At 36.3% G+C, this 24,173-nt stretch overlaps 3 protein-coding genes across 6 annotated transcripts; 1 reads left to right on the top strand and 2 right to left on the bottom strand.

Annotated features, from left to right (window-relative positions):
* Positions 1–456: 456 nt before the first annotated feature.
* LOC111507374 (F-box only protein 9) lies at positions 457–6,463 on the bottom strand. 3 transcript variants are annotated; one of them, XM_023162672.2, is made up of 7 exons: positions 6,259–6,463; positions 4,657–4,975; positions 4,178–4,323; positions 3,959–4,122; positions 3,315–3,506; positions 1,250–1,472; positions 457–1,163 (listed from the first exon to the last, which is right to left on the bottom strand). In XM_023162672.2, the coding sequence occupies exons 1-7, from the start codon at positions 6,286–6,288 to the stop codon at positions 975–977; spliced, it is 1,263 nt and encodes a 420-aa protein (XP_023018440.2). In that variant the 5' UTR covers positions 6,289–6,463; the 3' UTR covers positions 457–974. The 3 variants fall into 3 exon arrangements, with proteins under 3 accessions (XP_023018440.2, XP_074031056.1, XP_074031057.1); XM_074174955.1 differs by lacking the exon at positions 6,259–6,463 and adding an exon at positions 6,034–6,252; XM_074174956.1 differs by lacking the exon at positions 6,259–6,463 and adding an exon at positions 6,034–6,252 and having other exon boundaries at positions 4,178–4,320.
* A 1,776-nt stretch (positions 6,464–8,239) lies between these two features.
* LOC111507375 (uncharacterized) lies at positions 8,240–23,375 on the top strand. Of its 2 annotated transcripts, XM_023162675.2 has the most exons (7): positions 8,240–8,611; positions 8,663–9,253; positions 10,229–10,393; positions 13,301–13,432; positions 13,608–13,793; positions 22,498–22,892; positions 23,013–23,375. In XM_023162675.2, exons 2-7 carry the CDS (start codon positions 8,696–8,698, stop codon positions 23,167–23,169), a joined length of 1,593 nt encoding a protein of 530 aa, XP_023018443.1. In that variant the 5' UTR covers positions 8,240–8,611; positions 8,663–8,695; the 3' UTR covers positions 23,170–23,375. The 2 variants fall into 2 exon arrangements, with proteins under 2 accessions (XP_023018443.1, XP_023018442.1); XM_023162674.2 differs by having other exon boundaries at positions 8,244–8,611; positions 22,498–23,375.
* Positions 15,610–16,836, bottom strand: LOC111507376 (arginine kinase-like). Its single transcript, XM_074174954.1, has one exon. It carries the CDS (start codon positions 16,822–16,824, stop codon positions 15,682–15,684), a length of 1,143 nt encoding a protein of 380 aa, XP_074031055.1. The 5' UTR covers positions 16,825–16,836; the 3' UTR covers positions 15,610–15,681.
* Positions 23,376–24,173: the final 798 nt, after the last annotated feature.

Genomic DNA, 24,173 nt, shown 5'->3' with positions numbered 1-24,173 from the left:
GTGACATTTCCCAAATGTGAAAACCCACCAAAAAATGGCCATAGTTACTGTATGATGGTCAACGGGCCAAACCATCACAGCAGAGTTCTATACCGAAAAATTGCGTCAACAGCAGTCGGCACTGGTCCACAGAAGAGGTCTGATACTGCTCCACGACAACGCTCGTCTGCACGTTTCACAAATCACCGTACGAAAATTAAACGAATTGAGCGTCGAAGTTCTGCATCACCCACCATACTTTCCAGACCTCTCGCCAACCAACTATCATCTTTTCTAGCACTTCAATAAATTTCTCACCTTCGCCAATCAGGACCAGGCAAAAACGGCCTTCGACGACTTCATTGAATCCCGAGTACGGTTTGAAGTAGCCTCATAAAAATGAATCAAACTTTTGAAAGAACCTAATAAATAGACATCGAGATTATTTTAGTTTCAACGTTTGGGGGAAGAAAGAAATTTGTTACTATTTCATGAAATAATGCTATATTACATGTGAATTGAAAACATATTATATAAACTTATTATTATTTGCAAAAATGTTTTAACAAACCTTGACATTTCGATAAAATATATATATACACTATCACATATTTTGAGACACATCAGTAAAATCGAAAATATGTATGATCGTTCACTGTATCAAAAAAATGAAATGAAAATTCATAGTTTTTCAGTTTCTTGAAATCCAATAATGTGTACTTTCATGCCCTGTGATAAGTGTGTGTAGCTATTTTCGGGTTTTTTGGCCGTGAAAACTGCGTTGTTTCCGTTCGTTCTGCGTTGGAGCCAACGGGAACAACAACTCTAGCACCAACTCTAGCTACAACATCGCCTCTGATGTCTGCCGCAGTAGTATACGAAACGTCAGGCGTAAAAACCTACAGACCACGGCAAAAGTCAAAGTCAACAATATTGAAATATTTTCAATTTCACTAATATGCTCAGTTACTTCCTTGTAACATTACGTATGCTCCTTAGGAGAGAGGACTCTCAGTGGTTGCTGTGAAACTTTTCACTCGGGAAAATATTAACGGAGGATATCGGTTATCATTAAGTTCAAAGCTGCATGTACTCTCATCGCCTTTTTTCGATTTAGTAAATACAGAGTGACGACTCCAAGTCAACTGAATATGTTTCCTTCTTCTTGCCTTTATTTGAAATTCCTGCAAAAATTGAGTAAATAGTGGTGATTCTCGAAGCGGCTCTTGCCGCAATTTTCACTGAAGACTTAAGAAATGTCGATACATACCAGATGATGAGTTTGTTCTGATTTGAGTTTCATCATTTTTTTCATCCCTTGAGGCGATATTTTATTATCCTGCTTCTGAACTACTATTGTCACAGTTTCGTTTTTGAGTCTATAAAACCCTGTCATTACAGGATGACGAGCAATTTTCGATTTCATCAAATTAATACACTGCACTGGTTCATCTGATGATGTTAGCATCAACACTGTGCCATCAGGAAAGAACCTAAAATAAAAATCATGAATGAACATACTACTTTCAGATAAGGGATATACATTTTTGATCAGGGATGACTAAATATGTTGTAACATTTCATTTTACACTATTTGCGACGCAATCTGAACACAAACAAACTCTTCTTGCCAATTTTAATTTTTAGATTGTAACAAACCAATTATTCAAATTTCTGTTTTCACAGATCTGTGATTCTTCTGAGCAGTCTGCCAGCAGTACTCCAAATAAATCATAATCAGAATGCTGCTCAGAATACTACTGACACCTATTCATGTTTATATTAATTATTTTTATTCATTTCACAGTTAGGTGTACAAATTAACATCAACAAGTACATAGAGTTCATTTTCATGGTGCAGTATAACGTAGAGTGAGAAATGAGGTACAGACAGATATCTACTTTTAGTAATGTCATAATTAGAATCTATGGACTGTCCTGTGTATATGCTTGAAGTGGCGGATGACTCTCGTGGTAGCATTGCCTGAACTTTGAATCAATACCGATTCTATGTTAATTTTTTTTGGTATTATACTTCTGCCAGATAGAAGCATACAAGTATAAAATCTTTTCTGGTTTACTGCGCCGAAGGGAGAATGGAGAATGAGAAAAACTGTATAAACAAAAATGGACAAAACGAGGACATTAAAAAGTTGGAAAATCGACGAACGTGGAATACGGTGAATATTCAGAGGTTTCATTGTACGCGGGAGGGGGGGGAATCGTCTCTGACGAGTGTAGCTGCACTATAACTCATGGGTCCAAGGTTACTACTGCAAGTTGAAAACTTGTCTAACGTGGAATACGGTGAATATTCAGAGGTTTTATTGTACGCAGGGGGGGAGATCTCTCTGAGGTGCCTAGCTGCACTATAACACATAGATCCAAGATGGCTACTGCTAGAGACTGCCAGAATCCCGGATCTTAAGAATCAAAAGTATAATTAGAGAAATGCCAACCAAAGACTGGAGTTTCCTTGATGGTTTGTGGAAAACTGGATATCAATCAGAAGTTGCAAGGTTTGGTGCATTAAATTTTAGGGTAAGATTCCGCATTTTGTTACTTTTCCTATTGAAGCAATCATTGGAAAGTATAGAAAATTTCATAACTTTGTCAGCCTAATTTCTTTTTATAGTGACAGTTCAAATTCAAATATTGATTATTTTTGTTCATTTATTCATTTCAATCTTAGGGAAGCAAACTCAAGTAAACCGTATTCCTTGTTTTATTGGCGTGCTTGAAGTGTCTCCTATCCCTGTGTACCTCAGTTGGTCTACAGTGACAAGTATTTGAAAGGGGAACTATACTTCTGGAAACTTCTGCAGATGACGTCCGAATAAGAGCTTTTAACTTGATAACTCTTTTCAGCACTTATAATTGAATTTCTATACAAAAATCAAGAACTGTCCTGCGCTCTTGCCTCCGCAAATCAAGAGATAGTCATTGCAACTGGGCACAAATACAACTTTCTTGCTCTGAATCAAGAAAAGAGTAAGAAAACGGCACAAAAATTCGGCGCCCAACGTGGGGCCCGACACGTTGGCAGCGCCAAAACAACAATTCAATAATTTTCCAATATATAATAAACTTTTGAGTACCCTATTAGCTTTTTGCATCTATAAAATAAACAGAAAACATATCATGAACAATTGAAATGAAAATCCAAAAATGAAAAAAAACAAACCCTTTTGAAGAATTTGTGGGGTTGACTACAGTCATGGTTAGTATGCCAGTTTCGAATTTTAGTTATAAAGAATCTGAAATAATAATAACAACCACAGAAACTAATAGTTCTTTTCTGTACTGGATTTGTTTAATCAAATTGACTATCTTACCTTAAATATCTGTAGTAAGCAACCAAATACCAAGGACGATAAAACTGATCCTGGAATACATTTTCCCCATTTCGAATATAGGTGGTCTTGCTTATGTAACAACCATCAAATAGTACTCTTGGTCTTTCAATGAACATAGTTCGCCATGATTTATAATTATCGGGAGATGAACCACAATTAAATTTCCATATTCTGAAAATTATTGATAGCTCATGAAGATAACAGAAGATTTTTCAAATGAATGTTGAAATACGGTTCATTGGTGTTAACATGAATAACAAACTAATTCAATGAATAACTTTACTTGTTGGAATAAGATAATATTAAATATCAATCTGTTTAGATTTCATGCCATTCTGGAGCTATTGTGTTATATGAGAGAAAACTGTCACATTGGCTTTCATCATAATCAATCTATGTAGCTATTGTTCATCAAAAGGTAAACGTTTTGCAAAGGATTTTCTATTTTATGGGGTATCCTGAAGTATCCTAACAAAAATACAGTCCACTTTCATAACTACACCAATTAACTCTTAATTAACTCAGAACGATAATTTCAAAGAGTTACAGATGATCATCTGTTGAAATGTGTCTTTTGAAATTGAAGGGAAATAATTCCACACTCATATTCCTTAGAAACTTACCGTAGACACGCTAATCTCCATAATTCTGGATCTCTGGCACATAAATAGAACCCCCTACAGACGGATGAAAAGTTTTCTAATGACCTCAGATCCAAATGTTCAGATATAACCCACTTCAAAATCAAGAGAATGATTTCAACAGGAAGTTGACTAATGTGCGTTGTCTTGAAAACAAAGAGAAAAATTGAGATACCAAAATTGAACCCCTTAGCACCTTACATCTCTTTCAAATTTCGGAGTACATAATGTGGGTTTACGACTGAATTTTTTTTGTATCCGTGGTAGTAATTCTCCATCTTCAATTGGATCATCATCATCATCACCAGTATTACTGCTATCACTACCATCTTCCTCTGCTTGTTCTTCTGGAAAAATAGATTTTATATAATGAATGGTACAACACATGAACACGTTTTATTTATATGTGATTTCATGAGCACAATTATTTTTTTGAAAAAGAGGATTCTATAAAAGTTTGCATTACTTCCAATAAGGGTGACCTTCACATATGAAATTGTTCATATGGACGGAAAAACAGGTTTCACTTTACCCCCTTGAGTTAGAATAGTTATAAAACTATTTCTTTTTTCATTTGCTGCGTTTTGAAGGTAGTAAGTTAAAAAATAATATCAGCAATCAAAAAAGCGGCAAGTGCCAAGCCTTGTACCACCTTATCTATCAACAATTTCAATAATCACCTTCGTTTACTTCTACATCGACAAGGTCATCATCAGATTTGTGCTTGGACTTATTATACAACTTGAATTCTATATCAGGAACAAGTTGAACAGCTCCTCGATAGTACCGTAAAGCTTCATATATTTCACCCAACTTTTCCATTTCAATGCCTTTGAGGTATAAGTTTCTAGCTCTAGTTTCAATGTTGTCACCTTCATCAACTTTTGTCAATCCATCATTTTTATTTGATCTAGAACTTGATTTTTTTACCTCTGAGGATCTAGAAGATAATTCACTTTGCCATTTTTCTCTGAAAGTTGATAGATCCACTTCCACATCCTGTAAATGTAAAGTGAGAATTATGTCCAAGGAACTACAGATAAAAATAAAATAATTACTACTAGACGCAGATATTCTGTCACTAATTCAGTGGCAGCTATTTCTATCCTAGTTGAGTGGTTCTCAACCTGATGCTTGACATATTATCAAGATTAAAATCTGATCTCTTATGATATATGATCTCTTTTAGTCGGAAGTCAGCCTCTAGTGCTTTCACTCCCTCATATCTAATTATTTTAACACAAATGCATTGCTGGACTCGAGTGCCTTTAGAGAACAAGCCTGAGTTTAAAATCTGTTTAAAATCTGTTTTTCCGTTAATCAGCTGTCGCCCCCATATGAACGACAACTCTCAGAAGTTGAGAAACTTGTGTGAGCTAAGGACTAACGAGGTATTACCTTTTAACGTGTGATTCCTAACAGAGTTTCAGAATCATCCCAGCTTCAACCAGATAAATTCTCTTGAGAAAAATATCTGGTCGAGGTAGGAATCGAATCCACGGTCTTCCGATCGTGAGTCGGGCGCACTACCACCGCGGCCAATTCCACAACAAGGCAATAACATCTCCCTTCACTAAGGAGCCATCAATAGGATCGACAGTGACCTCAATCCTTCAAGCTAAGCTTCAACCGTGATTCGTCTTATGTCTCTCACTGCAATCTCGTTTATTCTTGTTATTCAAGGATTTGGTTCTCTGTCGACCCCATAGATGGCGTATTCGTAAGGGAAGACATCATCGCCCTCACATTCTTAGCCATTAAGTGGTTTCAAACTAATGCAATACAAAATTATGTAACACCCTCTTAACCACTATGACAACGATCGATAGAAATGTTGAGAAAGTGGAGAATCGTCAAATCACTATTAGAGAAGTAGCTGAGGATGTTGACACATCAGGTGGCTCATGCCATGTAATTTTTTCGGAGTCTCAAATGTCTAAATTTTCTGAAGCAATGGAGCAGAAAATGTCATTTTATCTGTGACATGTGAAGATGAAAGGAATAATAAAATCATCATCTCTGAAATTAGGCACCCCTCACTCACACGTATTAATCACCTTTTCGTTTTGGCCTCTATCATTTTTTGGATCATATGACACATTCTCCCCGTTATTATGGTAACTACTGGAGCCAGCACTACTTGCTTGACCACCGACTTCACCTACATTGACATCTTCTGACTTATACTCTTCCATTTCCAATATCTCTTCAAAAGTATATGAAAATTACATTTGAAGGATCCATAACATTTAAAATTTTAATCAAAATATAACCTAACTTACTACACATAGGGTTATCAATTTCTTCTTCATATTCTCAAGTTTCAACTCTGTTGATACAACGTTCCAAAGTTACTTTCACAAGAGAATCGTTGCTAAATGATTTCTTCAATTTTATGATTTTCAGATAGACTCATTTCTTCCATCATTTCAAAACACAAAAGTCATCTAGTATAAAATATCAGGTAGCAGGTAATATACACTGAATTTCACCAAATCTACAATTTCACCGCTAATAATCATGACAATGACATTAAATAACAATTTATTAAATAACAATAACAATTTATTAAATAACGAATTTATCAATATACGCTCTATAATTGAATACGAAGTATCGTTTAACTATAATTTGAAATCATTTATATTAATACTGAATATGCAGTTTTGGGCAGCACTTATATGAATACCAGTAGAACAAGTGTTTGAATTTTGAACAATCTTCTGTATTTGAAATATTTCCACTCATCACATTGTAATTCTAGTGTAACGTCTAGTAGTACTAGGCTAATTATATTATATGAATAGAACCACTGTATAACCACAGATATGTCAAAAATAGTTATGTCATATGAATGTAATTGTTTTGAGATCATTTAAAAACAGTTGATCAATTGAAAACCAATGTTTCTTGAGTAAACGAGTGTAAAACATGGCGCAGTCGCTACAATACGAGCCTACGCTTCCATAGAGAATCTGATTTCTATTCTTCATTTCACATAATTTTATCAAACATCTTTTCTTCTTTTTTTGGTAAAATAGTTCTGTATAATCTTCTGCGACATTAGTTGATTTCCTGCCACCGTGATATTTTAAAGCTAGAATATCTGCACCAGCTCTTACTAACAGAGTTGCTGAACTTCTGATGTGACTCTGCCCTGTGTAATGTTCGCCATTTATGTATTATTATTTACTCATGATGTACTGTTTGGAACGTTTGGTGTAGTAATGCATATTACTGGAGTTATTTCCCAACATCAAATCGTTATTTTCAACACCTCGTCACGTGTTTCGATCACCAAGTGATCATCTTCCTCTTGAAGATGATCACTTAGTGATCGAAACACGTGCCGAAGTGTTAAAAATAATGATTTTGTGTTGGAAATAACTCCAGTAATATTTATCATTATTATTATCGATTACTTTTGAAATAAAACGAAAAATGTATTATTAATCAATATCTGAATTATTTTCAACGTTCACTGAAAATTATTCACTATGAACATATATTTTTCAACTAATTGATCTTACAGTTATTAAAGTTGGCCGCTTTTTTCAGGAGTGACTTTTGGGGATTGATGACGTCACAGGAAGAAGTAAATCACAGAGGACCCTTAATAACGAAAAACTTATTGAATTATCGATTAAAAGAATGCTCAATTTCTCATCATAAGTCAGTGTTTTCCATCCATCATTTATTTGTTTTGTTTTGTTGAAGAAGTGATCTTGGTCCATTGACTTCACGACAAATGGAACTTCAGCTGAAGAAAACGGAATAATTCGATGAAGTGAACAGAAAGAAGTTGACTTTTATCATTGTTAGTTTCGAAGTTCACAAATATTACAAATATTGCAAATCCAAACTCCTCTTCTGTCAATTGTCATTCACACCACAAAAAACATAGATTGGTGTTTTGACGTAGGTTCACAAGTTTTCAGGAAATAGTATTACATTTCTAATTGTTTTTTTTTTGCACAATAAAACCACAATAGCGGTGATTTCAGAAACACTAACCCACATTTCTAATTACTTTTGGAATATAATGAAGGCGGACCAATTAATATGACAGCTGACGCTGATGAGAAATAAACAGAGTAGCCAACTCTGAAACCATACATGTGCTCCAAATGAAATCCATTTCCCGAATTCCTATATAGGAATGAGGCCTATTAAATTCTAAATTATTGTTGATATTTGAATGATTGTACTCATATACAATTTGTTGGGTGCGATATAATACTCAGAAATGATTTCATGGATTTATCTTTGAATCAAATAATTCAAAGAAATTTCAGAAATAATTTAAATTGATAATATTTTACCGCCATCACGAAGTTTTTTAGACCGTGCAAAATCCCCCGCTGTCCGCTGTCCAAGTTACCACAATATTGGAACATTAAATTTTCAACAAACATTTACAATAAAAAAATAGGACAAATGGAATCGGATAATAATTTAAAAAAAGGAATTTCTTGATCAAGCATTCATCTGTCCAATTACTCTGTCAGTGTGAAATTGGAGCTTTATAATTTTTTCAATTTCTGCAGTAGTGTGGATTTCCCATGGAGGTTTTCCTCGAATGAAGATAAAGTTCATTCTAAATGAAAATAAGAAATGATTTTGAATGCACTTGATGTAAGTGAATATAGGTTATGTTGAACAAACCTTAAATTCACTATTTTCTAGCACTTTTCTCATTAATTTCAATGTAGTCTGGAAATGGTGTGTAAGGACGAGGTTTTATTATGGTTCAAGGACTTGGATGGTCATAAAAGAATAGATGTGCTATATGAGCTGTTGAATATGTGTTTACCATTTGAAATACGTTTCATGGGCTTGCGCATAGAAGAACTAGGTAAACATACATACCAAGATTTTCGGGCTGCTACCATCATCGCAAACGATGTGGAAAAACTCACCAAAGATACGTCGTTCAATCAAGGAATATTCAATGAAACAGTGCGAAGCAGAGTGCTAATTTACTTACCTCTACTCTCATCTAGAAACTATAATGTTGCTGCCTGGTTTTATCGAAAGTTGCTAAGGACAGACCACGTAGAGGAATACTTAGTGAAAGATAAGGGAGTAGATGAGCAACTGAATAGTGAATTTTTATTGTTGTTTACAATGGCGTTGCACCATCCTGCATTTAGTTTGGAACACAAGTTATTTTTTAGTAGAGTGCTCGTGAGTTTAATCAACATTAGGGAAAATCGAATTTCTTCTAAACATACTGCCCTTGGATACCCCCCTGGATTTGGATACCCCACTCAAAAGGTAAATACTGATGAACTGATTGTCTCTCAAGGGCCATTGAAAAAATATCATTTGACTGAAAACTTAAGTGAAGGTTAACAAACTGAAATATCTGATGCTGATTTATACACCAAACTTTTACATTAATAAATTTTCTCTAAAGATTTTGTTTTGGGACAAGTCAAAACAATTTGAAAAGGTAAGCGTTTGAAATCAAAAGACGAGGTTGAGAAAATTCATTAAAATATATGTCGTTATTACGGTGGAGCAGAATGTGGACATATTTTGCTTATCTGAACAGTGGCTTGGATGGAATGGATAAAACACACATTGATAATTTTGAATTAGTTTCTGCAAATTTATTGAACCATCCCAGGCATAAATTAACAATTAGTGAGATAAATTCACTAAACTTGCATTTCTTTAACCTGAAGGCACTAAGGCTTCCAAAATATAAATAAAAAGTTGCTTCTTCGACCCTGTTTTTATTACATTGAGGAATATATTGACGTGGCAGGTTCTTCAACTCGTGAAATACCTCAGTTTATTGAATTTATATTAAAGCTTTTGATTCACCAATACTCTTTTTTGTATTCGTGACTTGTCATGAATATATTATACTAATCTTATATATGTATATACATATATACATACTGTATATACATAATACTGTATAATTTCAAACCTCTTATCTTGGCTAATCCGATAAGGTTTTCTATGTATAAATCCTGCATTTCTTGTGTGTGAAAGTCTTCAGTGGGCCTCACCCTAAACTGCTCCCATTTCAAGCTCACAAGACTTTGAATAACCAACAAGAAATATTAGTTTTTCTATCTCCATCTTTCCAAACAATTTCATTCACCATCATTAATGAACAGTTGAAGAAGTAATATCAATTACCTGCTGTTGAAAGTTTAACTACATAATCCACCCACTGTCACCATTATTTACAAGTTAATATTACTCTGTTGCTTATTTTTGATTTTTTTTTCACAGCCTCTAGAGGGACAAACGATTCCTGTTAAAGTGGCAGCCTCATGTGGTGATGCACCTGCGCTATTTCACCAACCACCGGGCCTTCTTCACTTACCTTTTCAGCCACCATTTGATTTGATGATGCCCTTATTGAACAGACCAGGAATTCCTTGCGGCGCCCCAGAGGTAATATTCGTCGAAGATTGACCGCTATTCAGCTATAAACACATTTTATTTAAATCACAAATTTTGGATATAACAAGGGATTGATCTCTCGCCCCCTCAACCGTTGAGTCAACTCATTTCAATAATAATAATAATTTTATTAATCATTTTCAGTACTTAATGTACATATGGTAAGTCAATAATTGTAATACATACAAAGAATGGAAACAATAGTCATACTTGAATAAAAAATTAAAGAATAAAGGTGAAATATAAATATGAAAACATAAATCACGTCACCTAATATATAAATGATACAATTTAAAAACAAATGCATACTATTATATTGCATTGAGAATTATTCTCAGGAATTATCACTCCAATAGTTCTTTAAACTATTGAAACAAATTTTCATTAAGAATATTTTGTATTATTCTTAAAGATTTTATATGATTTGTACTCCCTGATTAATTGATAATATGTTTATTGTTTAAAAATAAAATTCTTGTTACAAACACAATGTCATAAATAAATATTAATATAAACATAAGTATAAGATATGAAGTATAAATGTATAAAATGTAAATGATTAAAATAAAATATAAACTATATATACATACATATGCAAAGGTTACATGCTAAGAACTAGGACAACGAATAAAATATGTTTTTCACACACAGTACAATCGCAATTTCCACACATTCTAAATTACAGGGCATCGTCAAAATATTCTTGTAGGTCATGATATGCTTTATCACTTAATACTTTTGTACATTTCTTTCTGAATATGATAAAAGGAGTGTCTTTGATTTCATTGGGATGTTTATTGTATATCCTGATTCCATTATATATCAACTAGTTTTGAACCAAACATGTTTTTGGAATGGGTAGATTCAGTTCATTTGACTGCCTTGTGTGGTATGTGGCTGTAGCTGTAGATTTATAGTTCTCCCTATTTTTCCAATATAAATATTGAAATAACCGTAAGGATTTATGTTCTCGAAAAAGGGGTTTACATGAATCTGGCAATTACTGTAAAGTGAGGTGTCATTGTACTTTGGAGATTTTTATTCATTTATTTGATTTGTGGGAGGGTATCGTTAACATACCACCATAACGTGTACGATAATTATGAGTAGAAGCATTCATTTCAAAAGATGCAAGATCATTTCTTACATAAGTCACATATTTGAATAATATGCATAGGACTGATAATATATTTTCCCTTACAACAATAGAATTGCAATTATCATGATGATCCATATCAAAAATCAGTCTTATAATGTATTTTTGGGCAACAAATATTCCATTGAAATATCTACCGCAACCCCATGACATTATATTTAAGGAAATATGCGGATATGCCATTGCAAAATATATACTTAAGATATTTTTTCAACTACAAGCAATTTCATTTGCTTAATCGTGAACAATGCTGCATTAAGTTTCTTGCAAACCCCATTAATATGCAGATCCCAATTTAAAGGTTCATCTAACATGGTACCTAAAAATTTTACATCATGTGACATTGCTATTCCATCAGTAATATCAACTCCATCTGGAATGTTATATTTTCTGTTATAAAATTTCATTGAAACAGATTTAGGTAGTGGTATTTAATAATAAATGATTGCGTTCACACTATGGCGTAAATCCATCAATAATCTCTTTGACTCTTGGTAATACATACATACATATATATATATATATATATATATATATATATATATATGTATATATATATATAAAATAAATAGATAAGTACTCTTTGATTATTCCCATATTGATTTCAATTTACGAGCCACCGGTATACAGCTGTTTCAGCCTATTGGGCATCGTTAGTACCGGGCAGGCGGTCCTCGATTGAAGACAAAATGAGAAAAAACCAAGAAAGTACTTGATAAAAATAGCTGCGTAAACGCAAGCGAAACATAAGTGGAACCACCTATTGGTGTGACACCCAAGTCAACTTGCCAAGTTTTTATGTTAGTGTTGGTGGTTTGACCAATCAACCGACAACTGCTATATATATATATATATATATATATATATATATATATATAGCATATATTTATGGACAATTGCTGTCCAAAATTCACCAGTTTATAGAATGCTCAAAACCTTCAACAATATTCAATATTTTCAAATCTCTTTAGACTGTTTCAAATGCAGGATGAAAAAATCTTCACTGACAAGTTGTGATCATTTGTGTAGTCATTGTCACTCTTATATAATTATGTTATCCTTTGTACAATGTGATTTTTTTTTCCTATTCTTTTTTCTCAAAGCCCATTCAAACTGAAATTATGAAGTGTGTGTGTGTGTGTGGTTTAAAAATCTATTTGAGGGTAACGTTGATTAGTTGCTCAAACATTGACTATTTTATCTTTTCCCCCCTTTTTTTTCTTTTTGCATTTTGATTTCTGTTTATTTTTGTTGTTTTTCGTTTTGCATTTTCATTTCTATTTATTTTCCTTTTTTCTTTTTAAATAAGTGCTTTTTCTTTTTGTTAATTTGTCAAGTCAGTTCTCTATTGGATTTGTTAATCTGTTTGTAACCCCCATATTGGTAAATTGTGCGTGTGTGGCTTGAATGTTTTGGCTTTGGAAGAACTAATTAGCCAGACTATTTTAATGAAAATCTATTTGAAAGTAACATTGATTATTAGTAGCTCAGCCATTGAAATTTTCTCTTTTTTCCCTTTTTGCATTTTCATTTCTATTCATTTCGTTTTTTTTTTTTATTTTATTTTTTTGCATTTTCATTTCTATATATTTTTGTTATTATTTTTTCTTCTTAAATAAATGTTTTTTCTTTTGGTTAATTTGTGAAGTGGGTTCTCTATTAGATTAATTAATATGTTTGTAACCCCCCTATATTGGTAAATAAATGAATAAAAGCTGAGTGCAAAGACAATTACTTTTCAGGTGATCCCTTTTCCTGCTCCCAGCATTTCGCCCCTAGTCAGTCAGACAGCATCGCCCTGTCAAAGTAGGAGCACCTCACCGCACAGAACAAATACGTCAAGACCTCCTCCTCCAAGTCAGAACCTCCTGCAGGTATTTATAACATTATGAATTCAAATCAATAATCATGTATTTCAATTACTCACAATACGGAATATTTTGATATTTGGTCCTAGGGAGGCAGATGCTTATGCGTTGAAAAAGTTTCAGATGTTTGTAGATGTATTTTGAATGTATTAATACTACCTAACTCTTAATTTTATTTCAGCATCCCCTAAACGCCCCTCCGCCCAGCATACCTCCTCCTCCCTTGAGTGGGGCTCCACCATCTAATGTAGATATTTTACCAATTCCGGTGGCTCCCCCTCCTCCTCCTCCAATAGACCAGCTCCCTCAGGGTGCTGCTGCTGCTCTAGGGGCCTTCAATTCAACTCCAGAAGATGATCCGGTAAGGGTATGTATCATTTTCACTCAGTGTTTCGTGTTGTTCTGTTCAATAGATAGATTCATTATTAAAGGTCAGAGGTAGTACCTATTTGGTATAAAATACAACATATTCCTCTATTTATTTGGTAACCCTACATTAATAAAGATTAGAGCTACAAGGGTGGTATGAAAAGTTTCCGACCTAACAAAGATACAAGATATTTTTTCAGATTCTTTTTTAATTTCTCAACATAGTCTTTTTTCAAATAATACACGGCGTTTTTCTCTGCAAAATAATTGTTCATGAAGGTGTTCATTTGACGAAACTTGGCGTTAAAGCAAAGAAGAACAGACCTTAAAACGTAACAATTTTTCTGTCGATCGTTCAAATCGTCGGACACACTCTTTGTGAGCTTTGAGACCTTTCCAATATGTTTCAAACCATCAAAAACCGCATGGGAGCTAACGCCCAGTTCTTCAGCCATTCCACATTCCACCGTTTCTGATGGGTCAGGGTCCTCGAATCCTCGTCCTGGATTACTGTAGGTCGACCACTTCGGGGCTCAACTCCAGAACGATAATCCGCAAACCAGCGTCGAACAGTGCGTTTGAAGGATTCTGTACTTGTGTTGTACTCTTCAATAAAGTGGACTGTATAATCTGAGCTAATTTAATTGATAATTTTGATTGAATAAAACGAATGCATAACTAAAATACACTGTATTACACTCGACATTCAAATGAATTCTGTCTCGTCGCTCTAGCATCACTACATACCAACACACTGTCGTTGGCGTTGTTGCCGGACTTACAAAATGTAATAAAAAGAAAGAAATTCGTGGACAGCGTTCATTAACATTATCATTGCCAAATGCCTGATGAATTTTTCGGGCTGTTTTTGACAAGACTGAAGGTTTAAGTAGAGGGAGAAGTCGTCGGCAAACATATGCATATTTCAGTATTCCAGTACCTTCTGCGAGTCAGATGTAAAAATAGCAGAGTGGAGCGAGTATCGAACCCTGGGGTACGCCATTATTGACAATTCGGTTGTCCGAAGCTTTAGTAGGTCATATACACTGATGAATTGTGATTGGCTTCAAGCCAGTCTAAAATTCATCCATTAAACCCATTGTAATGGAGTTTGGCGATTAGACAGTCAAGGTTTACAGTATCAAGAGACTTCGACTTATCCAAAAGGGTGAGACTACTTCTTGATTGTCTAGGGCCTTGAGGAAAGAGTCTGTCATAGAACATAATATCCAGACTGTACCAGGATCTCTACGGGCTGAGGCTATTTACTACATGGGCTGAAAAGTATCCGGCCTAACACATAGATGGCGTTAGTGTCATTGCATTCGCCGCTTTTTTAGTTAGTGCTAACCTTCAAAAGAAAGATGTTGACATTTCATGATATTCTACCCATAAATTTGTGAGTTGTGCTAAGAGTGACACTACTTTTGTTATTTTCAAAACAATGGATCAAAAACAATTTTGTGTTTGAATTTTACACTGCTTCTTGATGGGAAAAAATACCGTTCAAGCGAAGCAATAGCTTGAAAAGTGTTATAAGTACTCCGCTCCAGTAGAAACAACAATTGAACGTTAGTTTGCTGACTTCAAACGCGGTTGTAGAGACACCGATAATGCAGAACGCAGTGGACGTCCATATTAGGCAGTAACACCAGGAAACATAAAAAATCTACATAAAAGTTTTACAAAAGTGCCAATTGTGAACAAAAAAAAACGCGTTGTCTTTCTTAGGCCCGGGACTTTTCAGCCCATGTGTTACTTTTGTAAGAGGGCTTCTTAGGTGTAGGTTTTCCTTAACAAGAAACAACAAAAAGTATTTGTACAGAAATATTTATTACTTTGCGAAAGTTATAATGAAATCAATTTGTGGTTGCGATGCATTAATTTCAGGTTTTCCCTTTTTCGAGTTTGATAATTTCCACAATTCCGTCATACATTTCTTTGATAACTTCATATTCGGTGAGTCCCAACCGTCTTTTATTTGATATATCATAAATTCCATCTTCCGCCTCACTATGTTCTCCCCTCGTTCCACGAACCTGTAGATGATATTTCTCTGCAAGTTCGTTCAACTTTGCCATGTCCTTTGCTAGCTTCGGTACCTTGATATGCACAGAGGCTCTTATAGTTGTTCCGAGGTTGGTGGGACAAAACGTCAAATATCCGAGACGGTCGTTTTTCATGAAAGTAACTTTATTTTCGATTTCGGTAACGGCCGATACAAATCTCTGGTACACCTGTCCCAAATCGCCGCCCTTTTGCAAGGATATAATACGCACGTGATCCTCCTCGTTTATCCAAACCAGAAACGTCTTATCTTCGTTGTGGAAAATACCTCTCCCGGTCGGCCAGAACCTGCAAGCGTTGGCAGACTGCAGAAATCTGTCCCCTTCCTTAAACAGAAAGTGGTCGTCGATGAGTTTTTGTTGGATGTCTTTCGTCATTCCTGTTAGGGGGTAATAGTTTCCTTTCAGGTTTCCCTTCAAGCTTGATAAGGCGTTGGTCATCTTTGATTCGATTTCCGTGTACTGGTTTTGGGTAAGGCAAGGGTTGAAGGGAAACCCTTCCAGCGATCTGCAGCACCTCACTCTTGTCGACACGACGAATTCGCCTTTCGGGTCTACGTTGCCGACGTCTTTAATGGAACCCCAGTCCGTGGTGGGATGTTTGCTGAATTTTTTGAATCCGACATGATAGTCTTCGATTATAGGGTTGAAGATATCTTCGAAAATGGTGTAAGTTTCAGGATCCGCTGCGTATATACCAATTCCCGAGTCTGGGTTCTCGAAACCTGATTGAACACAATCTAGAAGGGTAGATCCGAAAGAGGTTTTCTTCGTTTTGATTTTATCGAATATTTCCTGGGTCAAATATTTCTTCAGAAGAGATTTCGAGTCGGTTTTCTGGAAGTCCTTGAATGCTCGATCTAATTTCAGTAGAACGTCGTGTGGTACTTTTCCTTTGCCACATTTTTCCGCACATTTGTGACATTTAGCTTTTGCCATTTTTACGATAATTTGACAAACCATTTTTGCCAAGCCTTCTACTAACTTTCAATGAGTATACGTTTTAAGCAAATATACATAGTGTTTGGAAGGTTAGGTTAGGTTAGGTCCAAAGTGAGTGGGTCTATTCAACCCTCCACCTCAACGATTATTGTGGCTTACACCTATTCACACTCGACCAAATAAACCCAGTTTCCTAACGAAGCCGATTAGTTTGTATGATTAGTGGTCTTTCAAGTCAGATGGTACGGCTCTGCCGAACTATAAAAACCTGATTCGGTCCCCAGCGGGGCAGGGACAAAGTAAATGCTCTGCTGTTTCATCGTCAATGAGGTAGTCGGATAGTCAAGGTGGAAGATTCCTACCTTGATACCCGCGACAACCTTCTCTAAGTCTACTTTAAGGCCCCCACAGACGTTCTTTTTCGACAGGATTACCCGACGTTCAAAACTGATCGGGGATAACGGTCGGTGTGTGGCAGAAAACCGTCGTGATTACCAGCGTTCCAAATCATCTGTTTTGATCTGATTTTTCATGACGGTTTTGAACGGGATCGTTCAAGTCGGCCCGTATGTGGCAGGCAGACCGTTAGTCACGAAGTAGATTGCAGTAATGTGCATATTCAGTGTATATAAAATGAGTGATTTGAGGCAATGCAGTAAACAATTTATGACGGAATTTATTGAAATGTAAAGAAACTTTCCATGTCCCTGTAAAGTCAAATCGAGCGAGTATGCTGACAGAGATAAAAAGAATAAGGCGTACAAAGGTATGTTAACCAAGCTAACGGAAATTGATTCATTGGCTACAATAGACATGGTGAAAATGAGAATTGACACGATTCGAAGAACATCTTTTTTTTTAAACATGGTATATAGCTCTACAGGTTTCGGGTATGATATGTCCCAAAGCTTGAGATATTATCGCTGAAAATTTCAAATCTTCGTAGCTTCTTCCTGTAGCGATAAGTCTCAAAGTGGCTGACATTCGTTCATGGGGGGTTATACTTTGTCTCATGAGAGTGTCCTCTTTCTTGATTATAGGCGTTACTAACCTAAATAGTTCTAGGTACGTGTCTTCATCCATTCTCAGATAATTAAACCAATCACCTGTTTCTAACTGCAATTCCTCCAATAAGTTAACGTGAAAGAATTGTTTCCTTTTTAGAAACCACTCTTTTGCCCATTTAGAGCGCGTTCTCTTAGCATATTTAACTTTTATTGCTAAAACCGTGATTGTCCGAACAGTTTTGCACGTCGGGTAATCCTGTCGAAAAAGAACGACGTCTGTGAGGGCCTTTAAACTGTAGTAGACGAGAACCGTTTTTGTTTGGTCCTGATTGGCGAAGGTTCTACCGTGAGAAAGTTATCGAAGGGTTTGAAAAGATGGGAGTCGGTTGGCGAGAGGTCTGGGAAGTATGGTGGCTGAGGCAGAACTTCGAAGCTCAATTCGTTTAATTTTCGGGCGGTGATTTGTGAAACGTGCGGATGGGCATTGTCGTGGAACAGGATCGGACCTCTTCTGTTGACCATTGCCGGCTGCTGCTGATGCAATTTTCGGTACATTTCGTCGATTTCATCACAATAGGACTCTGCTGTTGCTCGGTTGCAGAAAATTATAGTGAATCATATCAGCCGCCGACCACCATACAGTAACCATGGTCTTGTTTTTTGTCTGTATTCGCCTTTGGAAAGTGCCTGGGTGCACGGCAATGGCGTGGGTGTGGCGGCCGAGGCGGTCGCCTTGGGCCAGGGCCGTGATGCTGTTATTTATAAAAGCTGCCGTTTTTTCCAGTTCGGAATACGGCATGTCCATCGGCGGTGGATAGTGGAATGACTCTAAAGAGCTAGGGTATTATTCCCCCTCCCCCCCGAACCAAAACTGGAACGGACAAAAATACGGGTTTTGCCTTGGGCTCCTACAAACCACATGAAGGCCCTGCCTGGGTGGCTCATCCAACCACTGTCCTGAACATCTGTTGTCGTAGAGAATTTACTTTTCATCGCATGTGACGATCCGATCTAAAAAATTTTCGTTTTGGTTGCTCAAAAGCAAAGAAAAACAAACCTCGGAACGTGACAATTTTTGTCGATTGTTGAAATCGTGGGGCGCCTACTTTTACAGCTTTTTGACCTCTCCAATACGTTTCAAACCTTCAAAAACCGCATGGAAGCGACGCCCAGTTCTTTCGTTACTGTTCGTGATTGGTCAGACTCCACCAGGGTTCTCAAATCCTCGGCCTGGATTACTGTTGGTCGACCACTTCGGGGCGAACAAGTGCCATCATTAACATCATCATTGCCGAATGCCTGGTAAATTTTTAGGCTTGTTTTTGCAGCGCTTTGGATCAATTTGAATTCGTAGAGAAAAATTGACCAAAAGCTTTAGTAATGAGCTGAAAAGAGGCAAAAAATTTAAATTTGGACAAAAATCAACAGCATCAATGTATCTATGGATCACTATATACCAAGACACAGTGGATTAAATATTTATTGAAACGAACAAATTTCTTGAAACAATAATTTTAAAAGTCTTTTCAGCACATGGGTGTTTAACTACTAGCTATTTGTTTTTCAAGTTCAACATCAAAATACAATATGTATCACCTTTCTGATCCAAAAAATTAGTTTAGCTATACAGCGTGGTAATTCAGTCTCTGTTTTTGGCACCATTCCATCGTCACATTCACTTGATGAAATTTTCTTCATCCCGTTGTTTCCAAATCATATTCATATCCTAGTCACGACGAGATATTGTTTCTTCATAAAACCTGAAGACACTGAGAAATGTGATCAAGTTCTAGAATTATCTTCTTCTACCAAATTCAATAAGTCTGCCATTTCCAATTCAGTTTTGAACAGTTCAGCTTCGAATCCCTTATCACACTGATCCAGTGAAAGGACGAACCATCCAATATGTAATTACTCAGAAGAAGATAGCAGTGGCAAACGTAGAATCAACAGTTACAACACTAGTTCAGTGATACATTTTTCAGTCAGAACTCTTGGGTTTAATGGGTTGAAAAATATTGGAAACACCTGTTTCATGAACAGTGTAATCCAATGTTTATCAAACACGAGATGGTTTGTGGAATATTTAAAAAATGATACATGGAAGATATCAATACTAGTATTTCTACTATGAAAGGTGCTTTAATCAAAGCGTTCGCAGAAGTTATCAACGAATTGTGGTCAGAAGATTCATCTGATAAAGTAATAAACACTGCTTACTTGAAAAGGCAGATTCAAAAATTTGCCCCTCGATTCATGGAATCTGGCCATCAAGACGCCTAGGAATTCCTTCGATATCTTTTAGAAGGTTTACATGAGGACCTCAATAGAATTACTGAGAAACCTAAACCGATCTTAACGGAGATTGATGAAAATTTTAGTGACAGGGGAAAAGCGCAAGAGTCCTGGCTGAGATATTTAAACAAGAACAACTCTAAAATTGTAGACAATTTCGTTGGTCAATTAAAATCCACTATGAAGTGCATACACTGTGGACACTCTTCAGTAACCTTCGATCCTTTCTGGGATTTGTCTCTCCCCATACCACAAAGAACTGACCAATTGAGTTTGTCACAATGCTTGGATTTCTTCACAAGAGAGGAAACTCTGGATGGATATGAAAAACCAACGTGTTCGAGGTACAAGGAAAGAAGAAAATGCACAAAGTCCCTATCAATCCATAAATTTCCCCATATTTTAGTAATTCATTTAAAAAGATTCTCTCCAACAGAAAGATTCAGAGACAAATTGAATGTTGTCATCGACTTTTCTTCAGAAGGATTAGATATGAGCAATTATGCAGCAGACAATGTGACCCCTTGTCGTTATAATCTATATGCACTTTCGAATCACAGTGGGACTACTTACAACGGGCATTACACAGCATATTACAGACACCCATATAGTGGCACATGGCATGAATACAACGATTTCACCTAATTCGCTTGTGAGTGAGGAGGCATATTTCCTCTTTTATGAACAGGAGAGAATGAAGCAGCATTTATGAGGTGTTTTTTTTTTCTGTCTTTCCTCTTAAATTCTGTTAATTGATTTGTATGTTCTATAATATATTTATTAAGAAGTTTCATTACACTGAATATTTCGAATCAAAATGATGACAGCATTTTAAGAACACAAAAAGGAAAGTTGCCAACAAACATCGTGTGAAATAAATTATTTTTGTAGGAGAAAAAATGTAAGCAACAAAAAAATGGTGTTGGTATACGACTTTTTTCGGAGAAAATCATGAAAAACCATATTCCACCTACAACATTCACCGATTTTCACCTGCTATAACTTGGAAATTTTGCCCGTAATGAGGACAGTATTTTCTTTCCTCTATAACTATTATCGAGCTGTCATTACATTTTTTTTCTCAAGAATTATTTGCGTTAGCCTATTTGGCAAAACGGGACATTATGATATACAAAGAATAAGGAAGAAGAAAACAACTACTTACGCCGAAAAACAACTAATCTCTGTTAGGTATCTTGCATAACTGTCTGACGGATATAATTCAATATCCAGTGTGGTGGTAGCCGGGGAAGTAGTTTTTTCCGGTAGGCATTTACCAGTACCTACGGTGTAGGTAGTTGGGAGAGATGAATATTTCTAGATTTCGAGCGAAATTTCTTACCGGTGAGCATTTTTTTAGTAGTTTTGCTATTGTTTTGATTGTCTTGTGACACGGTGCGTTGTTTTGATGAAACAGAATTTTTTTCTTTGCCATAATGCTGTCGTTTTTCTGCAATTTTGTCCTTCAAACGTTCCAATAACACCCAATAACATCCCAAAATACCGAGGCCATAACCTTTCAAGCCGATTGTTGTGCTTTCGGGCGCTTTGGACGAGGTTAACCAGTTGCTCTCCACTCAGATGACGATTGTTTTGATTCCGGAGTGAAGTTTCACATATCGACGCAAAAATTCCGGTTTGTTATGTTTCAAGATGGTCAAACACTACTCAGAATTACAAAGACATTCTTGTTTCTGGTCAACAATAAGCTCGCGCGGCACTCACTTTTAACAGAGCTTTCTCATAGTCAAATACTCTTCAATAAAAAGCCAACACGTTCTTTTGTATATATTTACAATGTCGGCTAATTCACGCAACTCCACTTTTCGATCATTCAAAACGAATTTTTGTTTTTTTATGTTTTTTGGTGTTACTGCCCACTGTACTGTAGTACAGCTACCGGACTGAGTCTTTGCCAGTGGGATAAATCATATCTGCGTAAAGTTTGGGAAAAAAGGAATAGAAACTTTTGTTTGCATAGTACGGATTAAGGGGTAAACAATAAATGGATATCAAAATACCATTTGGTTTCTTGTAGATATATAAAAAGCAGTTTATGTATAGGCAAATTCGGGAGGGAGGGGCTTCTCACCGGCTATGACTCACTACGGCAACTGTAGAATATTATGAAATTCCAACAGCTTCTTTTTGAAGGTTACTACTAACTGAAAAACAGACCTAACACATCGCGCCATCTATGTGTTGGGACAGAGACTTCTCAGCCCAGGTAGTAATCATTTGATATCATTAGAGTGTTTACACAGTTATTAACATGGGATTTAGTAGCATCAGTTAATAGAATTCTGCCTTCAATATGCCGTATAAATGTGATCATTCAGGTTTTACCTTTTGGACAATGAATGCTATTATAATTATTGTTATTACTTTACAGATAGTCCCAGGAGGACATAATCATCTGGCTGATAGATTGTGGTCTTTGCCTGGTCAACCAAACGGTATCCGTTTTCCTACATGTCTATCAAAAGCCCAGCCATTCTTGGTTGAACAAATGCAAGCTTTGAATTTAGAAGGAGAAAATTCGTTACATCGTTCAAATTCGTCCGATGCCAGTAGTCCTAACAGTACACCACCTGGCACCCCTTCGATGATTCCCGTTGCCATCCAGGGTCTCAGCAGAGAAGAGCCGAATCCAGGAAGTAATGTGATATCAGTAGTGACTGGTCCGGGAGCTATAATTCCAGATAGAACTTCTCCACCTCCGCCGTTTAACAACAGCTCTGTGCCTTACAGTTTACCGCAGCCATTCGCAACTGTACCCCCCAACAGGTCAATGTTCCATTATAACCCAGCCTACAGACCAACCTTCACAGCTCAATATCCCACCTATCAGTCTGACACCAATTTTCCTACGTTCACCTTTCCTTACTTTCCTCTTGTGTATTCCAGCCCCTTTCAACCGAGAGCGACTCCGCCGGGGTGTTTCAACTGCGGCGCCCTGGGTCATGTAGGTAGTGAGTGTACGAGTCAGAACATAGAGGACATCACCCAGAAGAAGACCTATCAGCTGGAGTATACCGCGCCATTGCCGGATCCGGAGAAATGATGGTGCACAGTTTTTTATGTGATTTGAACAGTTACCGTACTGTTTTAAAAGTGTAATATAGGATGAAAAGTTTTTATTAACCGTAAGTTTATCTAATTTATGATGCATTATTTTTTATAATTCCTTTGCAGCATTGGTTGAACATAGTTTGAAACCTGCTCTATTTTATTCGAATGTATCTCCAAAACAAGATCGTTTTATCTCCTCTCATGAGTAATTGATTTTAAAAAATGAAATGAGTATTAGAAATATTGAGAGAACAAAGTCGCACCTTTGAAGTTTTTATTTTAATAAAATAAATTCAGTGAATTGATTTGTATGTAATACGGGGGTAATCTAAAAAGTTTCTAACCTAACAGAGATACAAGATATTTTTTCAGATTCTTTAGTCTTTTTTTAACTCTACACGCTTCTCCCAGCGATGCTCCCATCTCCCATTTGACGAAAATATCGGTTTTCCGAGCGCAGGTTTTAGATGAGGGACCAAAAAGAAGTTAGTTGGGGCTAGATTTGGTGAGTAAGGCGGATGATCATGCCGTTCAAACCGTAATTCGTGGATTTTCGCCATGGAAAGCGCCGAGGTGTGAGACGGTTTGTTGTCTCGGTGAAACAGGATTTTCTTTTTCCGCAAACTTGGCGGATTTTCCGCAAACTTGGCCGATTTTCCGCAAGTTCTGCCTTCAGCTTGTCAAGTAATCTTAGTATACTCCTGTAATGGTTTTTCCATTTTAAAAATAATCGATTAAAATAACTCCTTCATGACTATCCGAATAAACAGTCGCCATCACTTTCCCAGCCAGAAAAACAGTTTCTGCTTTTTCTGGAGCCGGTTCTCCCTTTGCAGTCCACTGTTTGGACTGTATTTTTGTTTCGGGCGTAATGGTGTATCCAAGTTTCATCTACAGTAATTGTTCAACGATAAAACTCGGATTTATTGCGCCAACAGAGCGTTGGAAATGTTGATTCAAACACGTTTTTAGTCTAACGTGAGCAAACGCGGCACC

This window comes from Leptinotarsa decemlineata, unplaced genomic scaffold, assembly GCF_025532065.1.
Source record: "Leptinotarsa decemlineata unplaced genomic scaffold, Ldec_3_MD MMD2_tig00000882_RagTag_RagTag, whole genome shotgun sequence".
NCBI classification, from domain to species: domain Eukaryota; kingdom Metazoa; phylum Arthropoda; class Insecta; order Coleoptera; family Chrysomelidae; genus Leptinotarsa; species Leptinotarsa decemlineata.
Note: the sequence above shows the minus strand (reverse complement) of the source record. Positions and strands in the feature narration are given on the sequence as shown.